This window comes from Gadus morhua, chromosome 2 (genome assembly GCF_902167405.1).
Source record: "Gadus morhua chromosome 2, gadMor3.0, whole genome shotgun sequence".
NCBI classification, from domain to species: Eukaryota; Metazoa; Chordata; class Actinopteri; order Gadiformes; family Gadidae; genus Gadus; species Gadus morhua.
Window position 1 is genome coordinate 18,017,216 of NC_044049.1, and position 15,481 is coordinate 18,032,696.

A 15,481-nucleotide genomic window follows, 5' to 3' on the forward strand; every position below is an offset into this window, starting at 1 on the left:
ATTTAGTTACTATGCAACAAATAGCTGGAATAAACTCCCTGAGGATTTAAAACTTGCCCCAACTCTGAGCACCTTTAAAACAAGATTGAAGACTTTTATGTTTGCTTTAGCTTTCTGCTAAATCTTAAATACTTTACCTTTATTTTACTAAAATGCCTTTTTAGGGGTCCAAGCCAACAGGTTGGAACCCTATTGTTTTTGTAAGGATTTTTATTATTTACCCCATAAAAGTGGGACTACAGCCCAAACCGTAAATGGTGCACACGCGCCAATTGCATGACTAGAATCAGGTCCGGCACCGCTACTCAGATAACAAAATCCAGACACGCCGGTCCCTAGGCGGCGCTATACCAAGGAATACGCGTTTTGGGCTATAACTCCCACACCGAACCTCCTGCAGTCCAAAACGTTATACCATTAGATGCACTGGAGTCTGCTGCATATTTTGGCATAGGCCACGCCCATTTGCGTCTAGAATTTTTTTTCGCAAAATCGCGAAAACCGCTAAACTGTTTTTTCGCTACTCCTCCCACATTTCTTGACCAATCGACACCAAACTTTGCACACGACATCGTCAGACGCACACAAAAAATAAAATTCGAACACTTTTTTGATCCGACCTTCGACGACGAAACGGTAGCGTTTGGAATATTGGTATATTAGCTAAATTAGACCTGGAAAATCAGAAATACAAAAAAATCCAAAAGTAGACATCGGATCGAGTCCAAATTCTACACACATGTTGGTGCTAACCTTAATGTCGTTCGATAACAATTTCGGAAAATTTCGCCATTAGGGGGCGCAAAAAACGAGGAAATTGTATATCTTCTACAAAATTTTGCCGCGAAAACGCTACACTGACTTCTCGCTACTCCTACCACAGTCAAATCCTTTGTATCCACAGGTTCAGGGTAGCGTTTTGAACACATGCTTCGCGTTGTGCCGGCGAAATGCACATTTCTTGTCGCGTTGTGCCGGCGAAATGCACATCGCTTGGACCCCTGCATAACTGCTTGCAGTTCTAGTTAACTTTCCCTTTATTTTCTATTTTTACCAGGAAAATACATGATCTGATACCAGAGAGAAAGGTTGTATAAGGGTTAGAGTCCTGAGTTTGTTTGTATAAGGGTTAGAGTCCTGAGTTTGTATTTGTATAAGGGTTAGAGTCCTGAGTTAGTATTTGTATAAGGGTTAGAGTCCTGAGTTTGTTTGCATAAGGGTTAGAGTCCTGAGTTTGTTTGTATAAGGGTTAGAGTCCTGAGTTTGTGTATAAGGGTTAGAGTCCTGAGTTTTGTTGAATAAGGCCTTTGGTCTGGGCTAGAGTCCTAGAAGCTGGGTTAGAGTCCTAGAATATTGTCCTTTAGGTCGGGTTGTAGTCCCGACTTGGGTTCCAGAGAGACTGTTGATCTGATTTTAAATACATTGCACTTTCAATTTTACTAAAGCCTTTTTAACTTTCAATTTAATTTTCTATTTTTACCAGAAAGATACATGATCTGATACCAGAGAGAAAGGATAAGGGTTACTAGAATCCGGGTTGGAGTCCCAGAGAAAGTACCAAGTTCCTTTTAGGTCGGGTTGGAGTCCCGACGCGGATACCAGAGAGACTGTTGATCTGATATTAAATACATTGCACTTTCTATTTTACTAATTTCTTTGCATATGTTTTCTTCTACTTATCTATCATTTTATTTTATTGTATAACAATGTTTATATGTGAAGCACTTTGAGTCTGCCTTATGTATGAAAAGTGCTATATAAATAAAGTTGCCTTGCCTACCTATAACCAATAAGGATGATAAAGGACAATAGTATTAGTTCAATGGAAATCATGTATGGCTTGGTTTGGGGGGAGGGGGGGTACTGATGCATCAGTACCCCTTCCACCAGGCACTGCATTACCATGTGACTAGTCTGTAACACGGTACAAAAGCATACCATAATTAAGTTTTAATTGACATTAGTTATTGCAGTGATAAGCATTGAAAAACAACTAACTGTATATTAATATTTGACTGATAATCTAGTAATCATACAATAATTGTGTTTATGTACCGTAACCCTTTTAAATAATCAATAATACTGAATACCTCAGTTAACATGAACACCATTTGTAGCAATGTACACCATGACCATCGAATAAGGGTTGATGTCTCTTTCTTCGTAGATTACTGGGAAATCAATCAATTACAGCCTGTGAATGTTCGGGCGGGCTTACGACCTCATCCGGACAAGAAGGTGCTTATTGACAAGGTTTTTACATGCTGTGTCCCAGCCTTTCCGTAAGGCAACCCTTTCTAACCCCTAGCCCCTACCCTGCCCCATAATGATCAGTATGTGTATTCACTGCAAGTTGCTCTGGATAAAAGCACCTGTGATTGTAACAGGCCCAAGTCCTTAAGCCTATTCAGATGTGTTGTTGCGTTGCCTCGGACAGCTGACCTCCGATGATGAAGGGGCCAGGTTATTGAATGGCCTGTTTTTACATTTTCCCTGCCTGTCTCCGCACAGCGGAGACAGGCAGGGAACATATGCGAGGCAGGGAGCATATGCGAGCATGACTCTCTCCGCAGGTCTGCATTAACTTTATGTCTAATTGATCCGAGTGTTGCTGCATGACACACATGGAAGGAAGGAGGAAGGGGTGGGGGGGGGGCATCTGTCTCTCACCTCAGTCTCACATGAGCGCAAAAATATCTGACTGCTAAAACCGGAGAGGAGCTAGTGGGAGGGTGGTGATAAAAAGGAGGGGGTGCGTGCGTAGTAAAGAGGAGACCTGCAGTGAGGAGAAAGAGAAGTGACGAGTAGGAGTGGGCAAAAAAAAGGAGAGGAGAGAGAGAGAGAGAGCGAGAGAGAGCGAGAGAGAGCGTAGAGTGGTAGGATGCACTTGGCATGGCTTTGGGCGCTTGGGTTTTGTGTTTTGTGTGCTCAATTCTGTGGGCAGAACGCACAATGCTGGAGTGCTTTGGAGTTAAGTGTTGTGTGTTTCTGCGTTGGTCGTTCTCTGAGTTCTTCTCCCATTTATATCCCCATGGCTTATGTGTGTTAAAATACATATCCTAGTTTGGCGAATGCTTTCGTCCAAAGCATCTAACAGTACAACGAATGCATGGATTCTTAGCATGGATGGACTCAGAGGGGGATTGAACCCCTAACCCAGGCAGTGTCAATGCCAGGCTCTACCAGTTCAACTTCAGCAGGAGCCACTTTGCTTTGCTTTGGAGGACCTTCGTTTCATTAGTGGTGTTATGCCATTCAACTTAAACTGTTCTGATATGTATGAGTTATACTTTGTGACACACTTCGCCATTGTAAAGAAATAACTACTGTGAAGCTTCTCAGAAGAATCCATTTATTTGAAATAAAATAACTAAAATGAGAAGAAATGGGAGATCAATGTTGATAATGTGATTGTAGTAAAATGTGATAATGTGACAAATGATTGTTGCCTATTACAATTGTAACTGGCTAAATTGTTGAGGTTTCAGTTACACTGAGGCGTGGTTTCCTATTGGAGCAGGAAGACTTAATATCCTATTCATCAGGCTTAGGCTATGCAAACATAGTGGGAATACCAAATAGGTTTATTAAACAAGAGATCAAATAAAGAATTGAATGATGGAGTCAACCATTCTACGATGGATGGGAGAATACATTCTAGCGTCCATGTCAATACGCCACTATGAGTGGCATTTCAAACGGTTGACATTTTCCATCACATATGTTCTTTACGTATTTCTTGTTTATATAAGGCTGCAAAGCATTACCTAAATCATATCCCATTCCGAATTGTATCAGTGTGGGAAAGAAAAACGGGAAAACGATCACTTGTTGCGAAACAACCTGTTAATCTCGGAAAGTCTCCGCTGCACTGTAGCTGTAATCGTATCGTGATTTCTTCGGTTCGTGGATGGGTGTTGTTCTTATTTCCTATCTAGGTTTGTTCCCCATCGATGTCGACCCAGTATTTTCGCCAATTCTCCTTACCTGTGCGTGTGGATGAGGTTCGAACATGTCCATTTGGATCTCCTGGGTTGAGGTCGAAGGCGTCCTGGACATAGGCCTACTACTATTCTGTACCATTGATTTTATATATAAAAAAATATATACTATTTTCTATTATTCCTAAATTTATAACTATGTCAACCAAGTCATTATCGGCGAAGGAGAACGGAAGCTCTTCCAATAAATATTTTTTCTCGAAGAGACAACAATAACCGCAACAGCTGCTTTGCCTTATTCCAGCCTATCGTGGAGGAGCGCGTGCGGCAGGCTTCCCAGTGAGTAGGCGATCCTCTAATCCTCTGCGCGCTACAGACTCCAGCTGCCCGGGTCCACGCCCCGTTCAGCACAGCCCAACCTCACTTATCGATTGATGAGAGAAAACAGATGAAAGCCTTTTGACACTGATGGAGATCGCATGTATTTTCAACCCAATAGGGCCGATTAACCTGCAAGTCTGGTTTACGTTTGTTAAACCATTCCGTTTAATAGTTCAGCAAGCTTGTATTTTGTTTAATATTTATTTTCTTGTAAGAGATGTCGGATGCATGCATTACACTAAATCTTGGAACAAAGTATAATTTCATCGGTTGCATATTCACCAATTATTGTTAATGTCTAAGTGGAAATTATATTGTGTCGATTACTAGCCACTGATATAATGTAAGGAAAGGAAGAAAGAAGTAGCATACAATGTTCACAATATATAAGCCTATATCTCCTTATTGAGTCTGGACGACTTAGTTTTTCCAATGCTGAGATTGTGAACGTATTCAAATTCAAATACAAATTTAAAACCCCTATGGAAATGAATGTATAGAAAGAAATTCACGAAATTAATGTAGGACCTGCCTACCTACTGTAGGTAATATGACCTATAGTCAGTTATATAAAGTAAACAGTAATGCAAAGGATTCTTATTTTCTTTCTGGGACTTATATTAATATAAATAGTATATTATTTAATATCATATTCATCAATCAACACTAAATTAATAATTTCTAGATATCAAGCTAACAGCAGGTTATTATATTTTGTTGTTGGTCGGAAAGTGTGGCTATTTGGGAACAAAACATCCCCCTATGCCAACATACCATACAGGTGGCTCATGTGGCAGATAATATAGTGCAGTCTGAGCTATGAGGCGATCAGTTCTCAATACCGCCCCCGTGTGGTAAAAACCCAGTACATCTCACAGTATAACGTCCGACCCACAATGCATTTCATTCAGTTTGGACCATTCCATTGATTTCAAATGGGGATGTAGCGGGCTCGATATTTTAGAGTAACATGCATAGATTTTCTTTCTATAGCATGCTTTCGTATCAAGTATATTTCTTAAAATCAAATATATATATCTTAAACAGAATTATACTATCAATTTGATCCTTGGAACGTTTGGCTAGTATGAAGAGGATTCGTTGTCGCCGATGGATTCTCCGTATAATGGTAGGTTCCGTGCGGTCTCTCTAGCCTTCCTTTTCCTATTGAAGTAGCAGCCATGAGGTAGGGGTCTCTTCGCTCTGATATTGAAATATCTACTTTAAATGCTGAAAAAATCATCTTATTCGGATGAAAACAACCATTAGACATGATACATTGTTAATATGTTGAAATTAGTACCTGCTTGCACGCCTTGGTATCGTAATCGACCGTATTTAGCGGGTACATTGAAACACGATTTATCTGACTGAGGCCATGTTGTTAACTAAGCTAGCATTATGCTTAAGCATTCAGAAAAACGCATTAAAAATAAAAGACTGGCTCTTCTCGTTCTGTGCACAACGAGTGTCGTAGATTATATTTAAATCGCTATTTATTTTTGTAGTTGTGTTTTAGTCCTGCAGTTTGGGTTGTATTTGATCCACAGGCCTAACGCCGTACTTTGTCGTTCAGCATGCTCAGGCTCCAGAAGAGGCTTGCCTCTAGCGTTCTGCGCTGTGGCAAGAAGAAGGTATGGTTGGACCCCAACGAGACCAATGAGATTGCCAACGCCAACTCCCGTGAGCTAAAACATTTTTCTTGATTTCTTCTAACCGTTCCGATTCCGATCGTGGTTCATGATCGCCCGTTTTTGCTGGGGATACCCCGTGTTTCGTGACGCTAGTCACCCGCCATTGACTTAAAATAAACACTTTTAGCCTCATTAGACCCACTAACTGAATTCAACTTTCAATTTCCAGGTCAGCAGATCAGGAAGCTGGTTAAGGATGGTCTCATCATCCGCAAGCCTGTCACTGTGCATTCTCGTGCCCGATGCCGCAAGAACACCCTTGCTCGTCGCAAGGGAAGACACATGGGCTATGGTATGTAATTTCATGTCCCAATTTGTCATTATCTCTCTAGGTGTGATAAGATTTACTTGATTCATATCAGCAGAGAAATGTAGGTGTGATTTAAGTGATGAACCCAAGAGGGATGACGCTTCACTTACTTGTTTGCCAAGTGGCCTACCTAATGCACTCTTCCTCTCTAGGTAAGAGAAAGGGTACTGCCAATGCCCGTATGCCAGAGAAGTTGTGCTGGATGCGCCGCATGAGGATCTTGCGTCGGCTTCTCCGTCGCTACAGGGAATCCAAGAAGATCGACCGGCACATGTATGACTGTTGTGTTATTACAAGACCACCATTTGTCTTTCCGAAAATATTGTTCGCGCTTGTGGCATTCAACTGCATTGCTAGCAATTAGTATTCATTACATTGATGAAGATTTATAAATATAAACTGAAATTAGATTTGGTCTAGTTATTTAATTATGGCTTTGATACATTATTGTCACGATGCTTATTGTAATTGTTTCCTATTGTATTTTTTTGTGACTTACATTTTCTGTAGTTTAACATTTTCGAAACCCTTCTTCCCCTCATGGTGTCCCAGGTACCACAGCCTGTACCTTAAGGCCAAGGGTAATGTGTTCAAGAACAAGCGTATCCTAATGGAACACATCCACAAGCTGAAGGCAGACAAGGCCCGCAAGAAGCTCCTGTCGTAAGTCTTGACCTTTACTTGATCTATCTTAGGGAAATCATTTTCTGCTTTAAGGGAATTAAAGTCTGAAATTCACCCAATGCTGGTCAAGCCCAGAGACCATAGGGTTCAACTCATGGATAGTTGTGCAATGCATTATCGACTTGGTTGACATTGATATACTTTTAATGAAAGGATGTTTCTTTTGGATTACTTGGTGCTGTGAAAATAATTGTAAAAGCATTAATATCAACTCTTGCCCGTCTTACAGTGACCAAGCAGAGGCTCGCCGCTCCAAGACCAAGGAGGCTCGCAAGCGCAGAGAGGAACGTCTCGCGGCCAAGAAAGAGGAAATAATCAAGACCTTGTCCAAGGAGGAGGAGACCAAGAAGTAATTGGGCTTCTCGATTTGGCTCTGCCTGTACTGACCGTCTGTCGAGTTCAAGGAATAAAATTGTATATTAAAACAAACGGCCTGACTTCCGATTTTCATTCTGTACTAAGGAAACAGTCTACCGACAGGTTTGTCGTGAATGAATTTAAGCACTTGATGTCATTCCTGAGTTTCAAGTGCTTGGTAGAAATTCTACCTAGTCGACAACATTAGTTATGGCAGTCCAGGTTTCAGTTTCTGCAAAGCATTGACTTGAGTAACAGCAAAGTAAAAAGAAAAACTTGGATAATTGAACACTTCCTTGCCCATCGGTGTTAAGTATTGCAAGCTCAGTATTTAACTGGGCATGTAGGTCAAGTCGTTTAATATAATGCACAAAAACAAAGTGATAAAAGAGAAACCAGACCTACTTGCGAGTTAAACGTTTATTGTTTGGCATGTAATGCACATATGCGACTTTGAGGTGCTGACTTTCACGAAAAGGTCAGTTGTACGCATGTTTGAGCATAGCTTTCCAACATTTTGCAAAACGAGACGACTTCACTCCACTATTGAAACTTAATTAAAATTTGCAATGAATGCATATGGATGTTTAACCCAGTAAATTGAATAGTGATTCCAATTAATAGGGCATGGGGTTAAGGAAAGCTTCGAATCGGCCCCTTTTCTGCATTTGTCTGAAAGGCCACTTGCCTGATCTGCTTTTAAAGTACACCTCCACTAAAACACATCGGCTTTTTCGGGTCTGATTTGGAAGTGGGCTGTCCCCCGCTGCCCTGAATGCCCATCTCAATTCTGAGATACACTTTAAGGGCTTAAATGTTTCTCGTATTGTCAGCATCGTAATCTATAGCTGTTTGAAATCGTTCCCTATATTCTCACATACTATTCCCTATAGTGTTCATGATATAGTGCACTATATAGGGAACGATCAAACGAGGATTCGGACAGTACGCTGAACATTTCTAAACGTCATTTGAATCAGTAAATGCGCCGGGTATTTGCGTGACGCAGACGGATGCGCCCACATGTATAAAAAAACGGGCACTCACCATGGACATATTATAAAATGGACAACGGATTCAAAAATGGCGCCTATTCATTCCTATGTAAACTGCTCGATGGCGCAGGGCAACATTAAGGAGAAATATGCTTTCGCATCTTGGGTCTATGGCCACGCCCTACTTCATGACGTACCGGATGCAGAAATATTCTTGTTTTTTAGCATTGTTAGCATTGTAGCATCATAAGCGAGAGGTCTGAGCGATGGCAGTCGCATTGTTTACCGACCATGGGAGTAATCCCCCGATGATTCTCTATATTTTTAACAATTATTATTTTAGATTAGTTTGCCCCTTTTTGACTTTATGAGAAAAGCAACTTGTATATACCTTTATGAATGTTAAAACAGAAATAATAATTACCACTATTTTTTTAAATATATTTCTGTTTCTGAAACGAGAATCAAATCAAATATATACACAGACTCGTCAGCTGGTGTACCCAGGAAACTCACAAGGTGGTAGGAAGCAAAGGAGTCTGAAATGACCCCACATGGTATCATGGACCTATTATGTGTGGGTGCAATAAATAAGACAGATATGATGGTGGCGGTGCCAGCCCCACATCAGGTTTCAAAAGCAAGTAATACTGAAACTGAATCTCAAACTTGATCCTGAAATGTATTTAACATGAAATATTGTACAGGGAGAGGGCTGTGGCCGCAATCGATGGAGGAGGCAGTCAGGTGTGCAGGAAGACAACAACAGGAGTATGATGGACAGGGATCTGACATGGACAGGGATTTTTTTTATTTAAACATTCAGAGGAAATCAGGCCTACTGTAGGCCTATGTAAATAAGATTAAAGATGTCTAGGATAGTATAAATGATAAGGGTAAATGGCAGGTGTACTTTGCTTTTGATGGAGCCATAATGTTCTATTAATAAAAATATTAATAAAATGCATTTTATTGATGGGCACCTTTCAGCACACCTTACATGTATAATTAATAATAGATTAAAAACACTTGGGTGGAGCGTGTTTGTCACTTTTGTGAAAGAGCTGGAGTAACGGAATAAGATGCAGCTGCAGGGCGCTGAGAGGTGATGCATGAGGCATGATGGTGGCACGGCACACAAGTAGGGGAGCATGATGGACTGGGATCTGATGTGGAAACAAAAAAGATTTTCTAACTTAAGATAAAATGTACTCTGAAGTTTCCAGTTTCTGCAAACAGAAGAGAAGGGGTTTAGTTAAGGCTTTGTATCATTAATAAGACTGACAAACAATCAATCACAAACAAATAAATATAAAAGGCCTGTCTTAGTTTAAAGCCCACTCACCACGTCAAGGTGCAGGCCAAGAGTGGGAACATAGAACAAAGACTCACATCACAAACTCAGACAGTCACAACATGTAAAAAAACAAACATATAAATACATGAAACATGCAGATAAATACTAGACCATAGACTAGACCATAGACCCACATCACAAACTCAGACAGTCACAACATATAAGAAACACATAAATACATGAAACATGTACATAACTACGAGACCATAGACCCACATCACAAACTCAGACAGTCACAACAGGTAAAGAACCTATAAATACATGAAACATGTACATAACTACGAGACCATAGACCCACATCACAAACTCAGACAGTCACAACATGTACAAAACATATAAATACATGAAACATTTACATAAATACGAGACCATAAGATATGTTTGGGTTTCTCTTGTTTTATCTTAAAAACAAAATACACATAACATTAAGAAAAGAAGGGTAGAAAATAAAAGTAATAATAGATAAAGATAAACTCAGTTAGTGATGGCCATACATTTAAATGTAGAAAAATTATAGAGGTCATGGATCGGATGTGCTGTTCAAAAAGAAAAGCACTATTAAACTATGCCTTGTGCTCCATTATGCAAGCTCCAAGTCTACAATTGAACAATGTCTTTTAGCAGTTTTGAGTGCTTTGTGCCAACTTGTGCTCCGTCATGCAAGCTCCTGTCACACTGCTTAAGAAACAGATTCCTTCCAACTAACTATTTACGAAAAATGCAATCAATAACTTATGTACAAATAAATGGTTACGTTTCAACCAGCAACGAAGTTGGAGTGGCCTACATAGGCTGAATATATTTTTATTTTTATAATAATATTGATTGATGCAAAAAAACGGTTTACAAGCTATTATTTTGAGTCAAAGGTATTTATTTAATGTGTTTATTTTGGTCATAAGCCATTCTCAGTATTTCCCTATTTTGTGTATCATTGTGACTTCGTTTTGTAACAGTTTACAGGATTCTATGGTCTAAAACAGTACATGATTTATCTATCATCCTGTGATCAGTGTATTTTGGTGAGCCGGCGACCAATTGTTCTGGTCTGCATCAGGTCTGTAGGGGGCGCAGTGTGTTTGCTCTTCAGATCAACTCATGTTATGAAGAAGAGACACAGCGTCGGCTGATTATTAATCCATTTAATGATAATTTCAACCCTTTTACAGGGGTGCTACATTTTGGGGGCTCGTCCGGGATGTGTGCAGCGTGGGTCCACTTCCAGCTACAGAAGTCCCCTGCCGTCACACGTCTCTTTTAACCAACCCAGTCATCCTGAGCACCGTGGTGAACTGCTACAGTGGTAACCCGATCATCAGTGGGCAGTCAATCTGAGGTATTGCTACATACCAGGAGAGCTGCTGCTATGTTCAACGGGTGAAGAGGTATCACTCCACATCGTTCACAACCACCTGGCACAGAGATGGCGTCATCGGAAATGGAACAACTACAGGTAGAAATATTCAGAGAGCTATGTGAGCTACCCCGAGATGCTCTGGCAGAGCTATGTGACTTTTTATGTATAGCAGGAGGAGCACTTGAGCATGTGACTGGTAAAAGTCGAAGAGCTCTCATTAAGTTAGTTTCAGATCACATGCAGAGAGAGGAGCTTGAAAAGCAAGAGTATACCGGAATGACTGACTTACTCCTCTGCAAAGACAAAATGACTGAGCTCCTGGCAGCTGCCAACCTAACACAGCAACAGACACAGGAAGCGGATTTACAAGAGGAACAGTGGAAAAAGGAGCGAGAAGAGGAAAGGATACGGAAAGAGATTGAGGCCTTGCAGTTACAGTTGGCTGCTACACAGAAACAGAGTGAGAAAGAAAAGTCAGACACCAGAGAAATACAAACCCCAGCCCCTAACAGCATGTTAACTCAGAGCACACCCCACAGTTATCCCCCTACCCCCCCCTACCCCTACCCCATAAAATATCTGGCCAGATTGAAGAGCCTGGGCAGAAAGACCGTCTGACCTTTTCAAGTCTGGCACGCCAAATTGACGATGGTCGAAGTAAAGGGGTACCAGAACTCGAGATAGTAGATGCAGTAATAAGGTCAATCATTCCTGGCATGGGGCTTCGTAGTTATTTAGAGGGGAAAGCTAACCTGACCCTCCCCACCCTAAGAAGAATACTCTGTTCCCACTATCAAGAGAAAAGTGCTACTGAGCTCTATAAGCAGCTGACCTCTGAAGTGCAGGGCATCAACGAAACGCCACAGAACTTCCTCATTCGTACCTTTGACCTGAGACAGAAGATCTTGTTTGCCTCACTGGAAGATAAGTCAGGCCTCAAATATGACCCAGGTCTAGTACAAAACATGTTCCTTCACACTGTGTTAACCGGTCTGCAAAATGACAATATAAAACGTGATCTCCAGCCAGACTGACATCTCTGATGAACTGTTACTGGAGAGGATGAACACAGCGTGTGCCTATGAGACAGAGAGGCAGAATGAAATTATTGGGACAGTCACGGCCTGCTACTATCCATTAGGGATGGGACGAAATATCGTTTGGCGAAATATCGCGATACAAAACGTGACGATACGCATCGAGTTTGAAAAAAATGGATCGCGAAATGATGGCACTGCCACGTGATTTGTATAGTATATAAATATTTAGTTTGTGCGTTTGTGGGGCAGGCATGCAGTACCATCGGTTGGTCAAGCAGGGGAAAACTAAATGGAAAAAAAAATTCGGGAACGGTGCAGTGCGTCACGTCACAGTCAGGTCACAGCGCATGCGTTAGCAGCAACTACCTTGCCCTCAAACCGCCGGACAATGGAGTCGAATGAGGTCGAAATTGAGGACGCTCCGCCTGGATACAGGTCATTTGTCTGGCAGTATTTCGGCTTTCTCATTAAAAAAGACAAAGACGGCAATAGAGTAACTGACAAGACTAAGACTGTGTGTAAGCTATGCAATGCCGTCACTCCGTACACCACCTCCAACACGACAAACATGGGCCACCACCTTCAACGTCACCATAAAGATGTGAAGAAGGCCCCAGAGAAAACAAACCTACCGAAGGGACAACTGACCATGAAACAAGCACTGACACCAACTCTACCCCTGTCAAGTCCGCGTGCAAAACAGATAACCAGGCTCATTGGCGAGTTCATAGCGGACTATATGGCTCCATTTAACATTGTAGAGAACAGAAAATTCATCCAAATGTTCAAGATGCTGGAGCCCAAGTTTAAGGTGCCATGCCGAGGACATTTTTCAGAGAAGGTTATTCCGGAAATTTACAATGAAACCAAACAAAGCGTGAAAGAGTGTCTCAAAAATGCCGACTGCATCGCCCTGACCACCGACGGCTGGACGTCGCGTGCAACACAGAGTTATATCACCATCACGGCACAAGTCATCGACGAGAAATGGGAGAGTAAAAGCTTTGTGTTGCAAACTCGTGAGTTAAGTGAAAGTCATACTGGTGTTAACATAGCTCACGTGTTGAGAAATGCACTGAGAGAGTGGGAGCTAACGAGGCCACAAACAACCATCGCTTGTGTCACAGACAACGCAAGCAACATGGACATTGCAGTGAGAGAGAGCGGTCTCCATCCTCACATCAAGTGCTTGGCGCACGTTGTGAATCTGGCCAGTAAGCGAGGCTTGGCTGTATCCCGCGTCGCGCGCCTTCTTGGCCGTGTGCGAAGAGTATCTACATTCTTTCACAAGAGCACCACGGCCACCGCCGTCCTGGCCAACAAGCAAACCCAGTTGGAGCTGCCTCGGCATAAGCTCATCACCGATGTCCAGACCAGGTGGAATAGCACGTACGAAATGCTTGCGCGCTACCTGGAACAACAAGCAGCTGTTTCAGCAGCGCTCAGCAGCCCAGAAATCCGAAGGAATGCCAGAGAAATCGACACCCTGGATAACACTGATATATCAGATGTAGAAGACATAGTGAAACTGCTTAAGCCACTGAAGACAGCCACAACAGTTGTCTGTGATGAAAAAGAGCCCACTGTTTCACTTATAATGCCACTGAAGTACATGATCGAGCAAAGCATGTCACCAGACGAAAATGACACACAGACCATCGCCAACATGAAAAGCGCAATCCTACGCGACATCTCGGACCGGTATTCTGGGGACTGTAATGATATGCTGCAGGAGTGCGCAGCGCTTGACCCACGATTCCGAAGCCTGTCCCATCTGAATAATGAACAACGCGAGTCCGTCTATGCCCGGATACGTGAAAAAGCTGCAGGACCTCATTTGCCACGCAACCAGGTAGACTAACTTTCATTAAAAAAAAGAGGTGTGCTGAGCGTGTGTGTAACTGTGTATGTGTAGGCTACAGCCTGAAAACGTATTTCTCATATCGATTGTTTTTTTTAAATTAGTCGATCCGAGGGAGGGAGAGAGAGAGAGTGTGTGTGACAGAGAGTGTGTGTGTGTGTGTGTGTGTGTGTGTGTGTGTGTGTGTGTGTGTGTGTGTGTGTGTGTGTGTGTGTGTGTGTGTGTGTGTGTGTGTGTGTGTGGGATTGAAAGACAAATGTTTGAGCTAGTTTTTCTATTTTATTTTTTTAGACCAGTGACACTGATGAAAGAACAACGAGGGCCAGTGCTTCAACACCAGGAGCAGCAGAGCAGGCCATGGTCGAGGTTGAGACGGCACAGGGAGCAGAGCCAGTAGAAGGAGAAAGGCAGATGCAGGATGTGACACAGCCTCCCCCACCAAAGAAGACAGCGCTAGAAGATCTCCTTGGGAGCTCCTACACTACTCTTGAGCCAGTGCAGTCCAGCAGAGGGATTGAAATGGAGATAGTCGCCTACAGAAATGGGATTCCTATCCCACTCAACAGTAGTCCACTTGAGTGGTGGAAAGTTAATGCATATGCTTACCCCATACTTGCCCCCCTTGCCAAAGCCTACCTTTGCATTCCTGCTACGTCAGTGCCCAGTGAACGGGTCTTTTCGACGGCAGGAGACATTGTGTGTGCTCAAAGATCACTAATTACACCAGAACATGTCGATATGTTAGTTTTTCTGAAGAAGAACCAGTCCTAGGCCAGGGCCATGACTTAAAAGAGGCTGAGCTAACGTAATGTAGGGTTAAGTGTTCTTGTTTGTGTTTGAAAGGTTGGGCCGTGTGTTTCCTAGTGTGCAACTAAAACAAAAATAAATACGTTGTAATTACGCAGTAATAGTTTGTCTTTTTTGATATCGTATCGTGACATATCGTTTCGTGACCCTGGCATATCGAGGTGCATCGTATCGTGAGTTTAAGTGTATCGTCCCATCCCTACTATCCATGCAGTCCAGTCGAGCGACACTCTGAATACACATTTCAGGATCAGTATTCAGACCCTGTACCCCGCTTCCATCCTAGAGGGGTTCCGCCCTCCACCTCCAGTCAGTATGAGTCACATCAGGGTTGAAGAGAACAAAACTACTGACCTATGGGACCCGCCTGTCAGTCTGAACCAGAGAGAGAGATAGCCTGCCTCATTTTTCACACTGTGGAAAAGAGTGACAAGTCACCTGGTCAACAAAACTCAAACGTTAAATTGCCCCCTACAGTTGCCTTACAGCTCAAAGAGATGAGGTCCGAGATGGCTGTACTGAGAGATCTTAAAGCTGAAATGTGCCAGATCAAAGTCTATGCAGCAGCCCCAGTCCACGCCCCAACAACCACAGCTGCAGCCTCAGTACCCCCTCCAAAAGCAGGTCCCATACCACCCCCCACAACGTCAATTGCAGCCCCAATACACCCCCCGACAGCCCCAGTACACTAGCCCAC

General features: G+C 42.5%; 3 protein-coding genes across 9 annotated transcripts in view; 2 read left to right on the forward strand and 1 right to left on the reverse strand.

Moving 5' to 3' along the window:
• Positions 1 to 4,310, reverse strand: part of cacnb1 (calcium channel, voltage-dependent, beta 1 subunit) — a 56,610-nt gene extending 52,300 nt beyond the window's left edge. For 3 of the 7 annotated variants that reach the window (XM_030381686.1, XM_030381672.1, XM_030381692.1), the window contains exon 1: positions 3,988 to 4,309. In XM_030381686.1, the coding sequence (XP_030237546.1) occupies positions 3,988 to 4,083 (96 nt within the window). In that variant the 5' untranslated portion in view covers positions 4,084 to 4,309. Of the gene's footprint in view, positions 1 to 3,987 lie in introns of all 7 variants that reach the window. The other 4 variants (XM_030381709.1, XM_030381701.1, XM_030381679.1 and 1 more) reach the window with 2 other exon arrangements.
• A 1,129-nt stretch (positions 4,311 to 5,439) lies between these two features.
• Positions 5,440 to 7,439, forward strand: rpl19 (ribosomal protein L19). Its single transcript, XM_030381742.1, has 6 exons — positions 5,440 to 5,508; positions 5,899 to 6,005; positions 6,186 to 6,308; positions 6,479 to 6,599; positions 6,879 to 6,989; positions 7,240 to 7,439. The coding sequence occupies exons 1-6, from the start codon at positions 5,504 to 5,506 to the stop codon at positions 7,361 to 7,363; spliced, it is 591 nt and encodes a 196-aa protein (XP_030237602.1). The 5' UTR covers positions 5,440 to 5,503; the 3' UTR covers positions 7,364 to 7,439.
• Positions 7,440 to 10,871: 3,432 nt separating this feature from the next.
• LOC115538990 (zinc finger BED domain-containing protein 1-like) lies at positions 10,872 to 14,878 on the forward strand. Its single transcript, XM_030350191.1, has 2 exons — positions 10,872 to 13,968; positions 14,269 to 14,878. Exons 1-2 carry the CDS (start codon positions 12,406 to 12,408, stop codon positions 14,746 to 14,748), a joined length of 2,043 nt encoding a protein of 680 aa, XP_030206051.1. The 5' UTR covers positions 10,872 to 12,405; the 3' UTR covers positions 14,749 to 14,878.
• Positions 14,879 to 15,481: the final 603 nt, after the last annotated feature.

What these genes read in the sequence shown, in the direction of transcription:
- LOC115538990 (XM_030350191.1), top strand. Translation starts at nt 12,406, where the DNA reads ATGGAAAAAAAAATTCGGGAACGGTGCAGTGCGTCACGTCACAGTCAG. An exon ending in CTCATTTGCCACGCAACCAG is followed by an intron (nt 13,969 to 14,268) that starts GTAGACTAACTT and finishes TTATTTTTTTAG; the next exon opens with ACCAGTGACACTGATGAAAG.
- rpl19 (XM_030381742.1), top strand. An exon ending in GATTGCCAACGCCAACTCCC is followed by an intron (nt 6,006 to 6,185) that starts GTGAGCTAAAAC and finishes TTCAATTTCCAG; the next exon opens with GTCAGCAGATCAGGAAGCTG. An exon ending in GGGAAGACACATGGGCTATG is followed by an intron (nt 6,309 to 6,478) that starts GTATGTAATTTC and finishes CTTCCTCTCTAG; the next exon opens with GTAAGAGAAAGGGTACTGCC.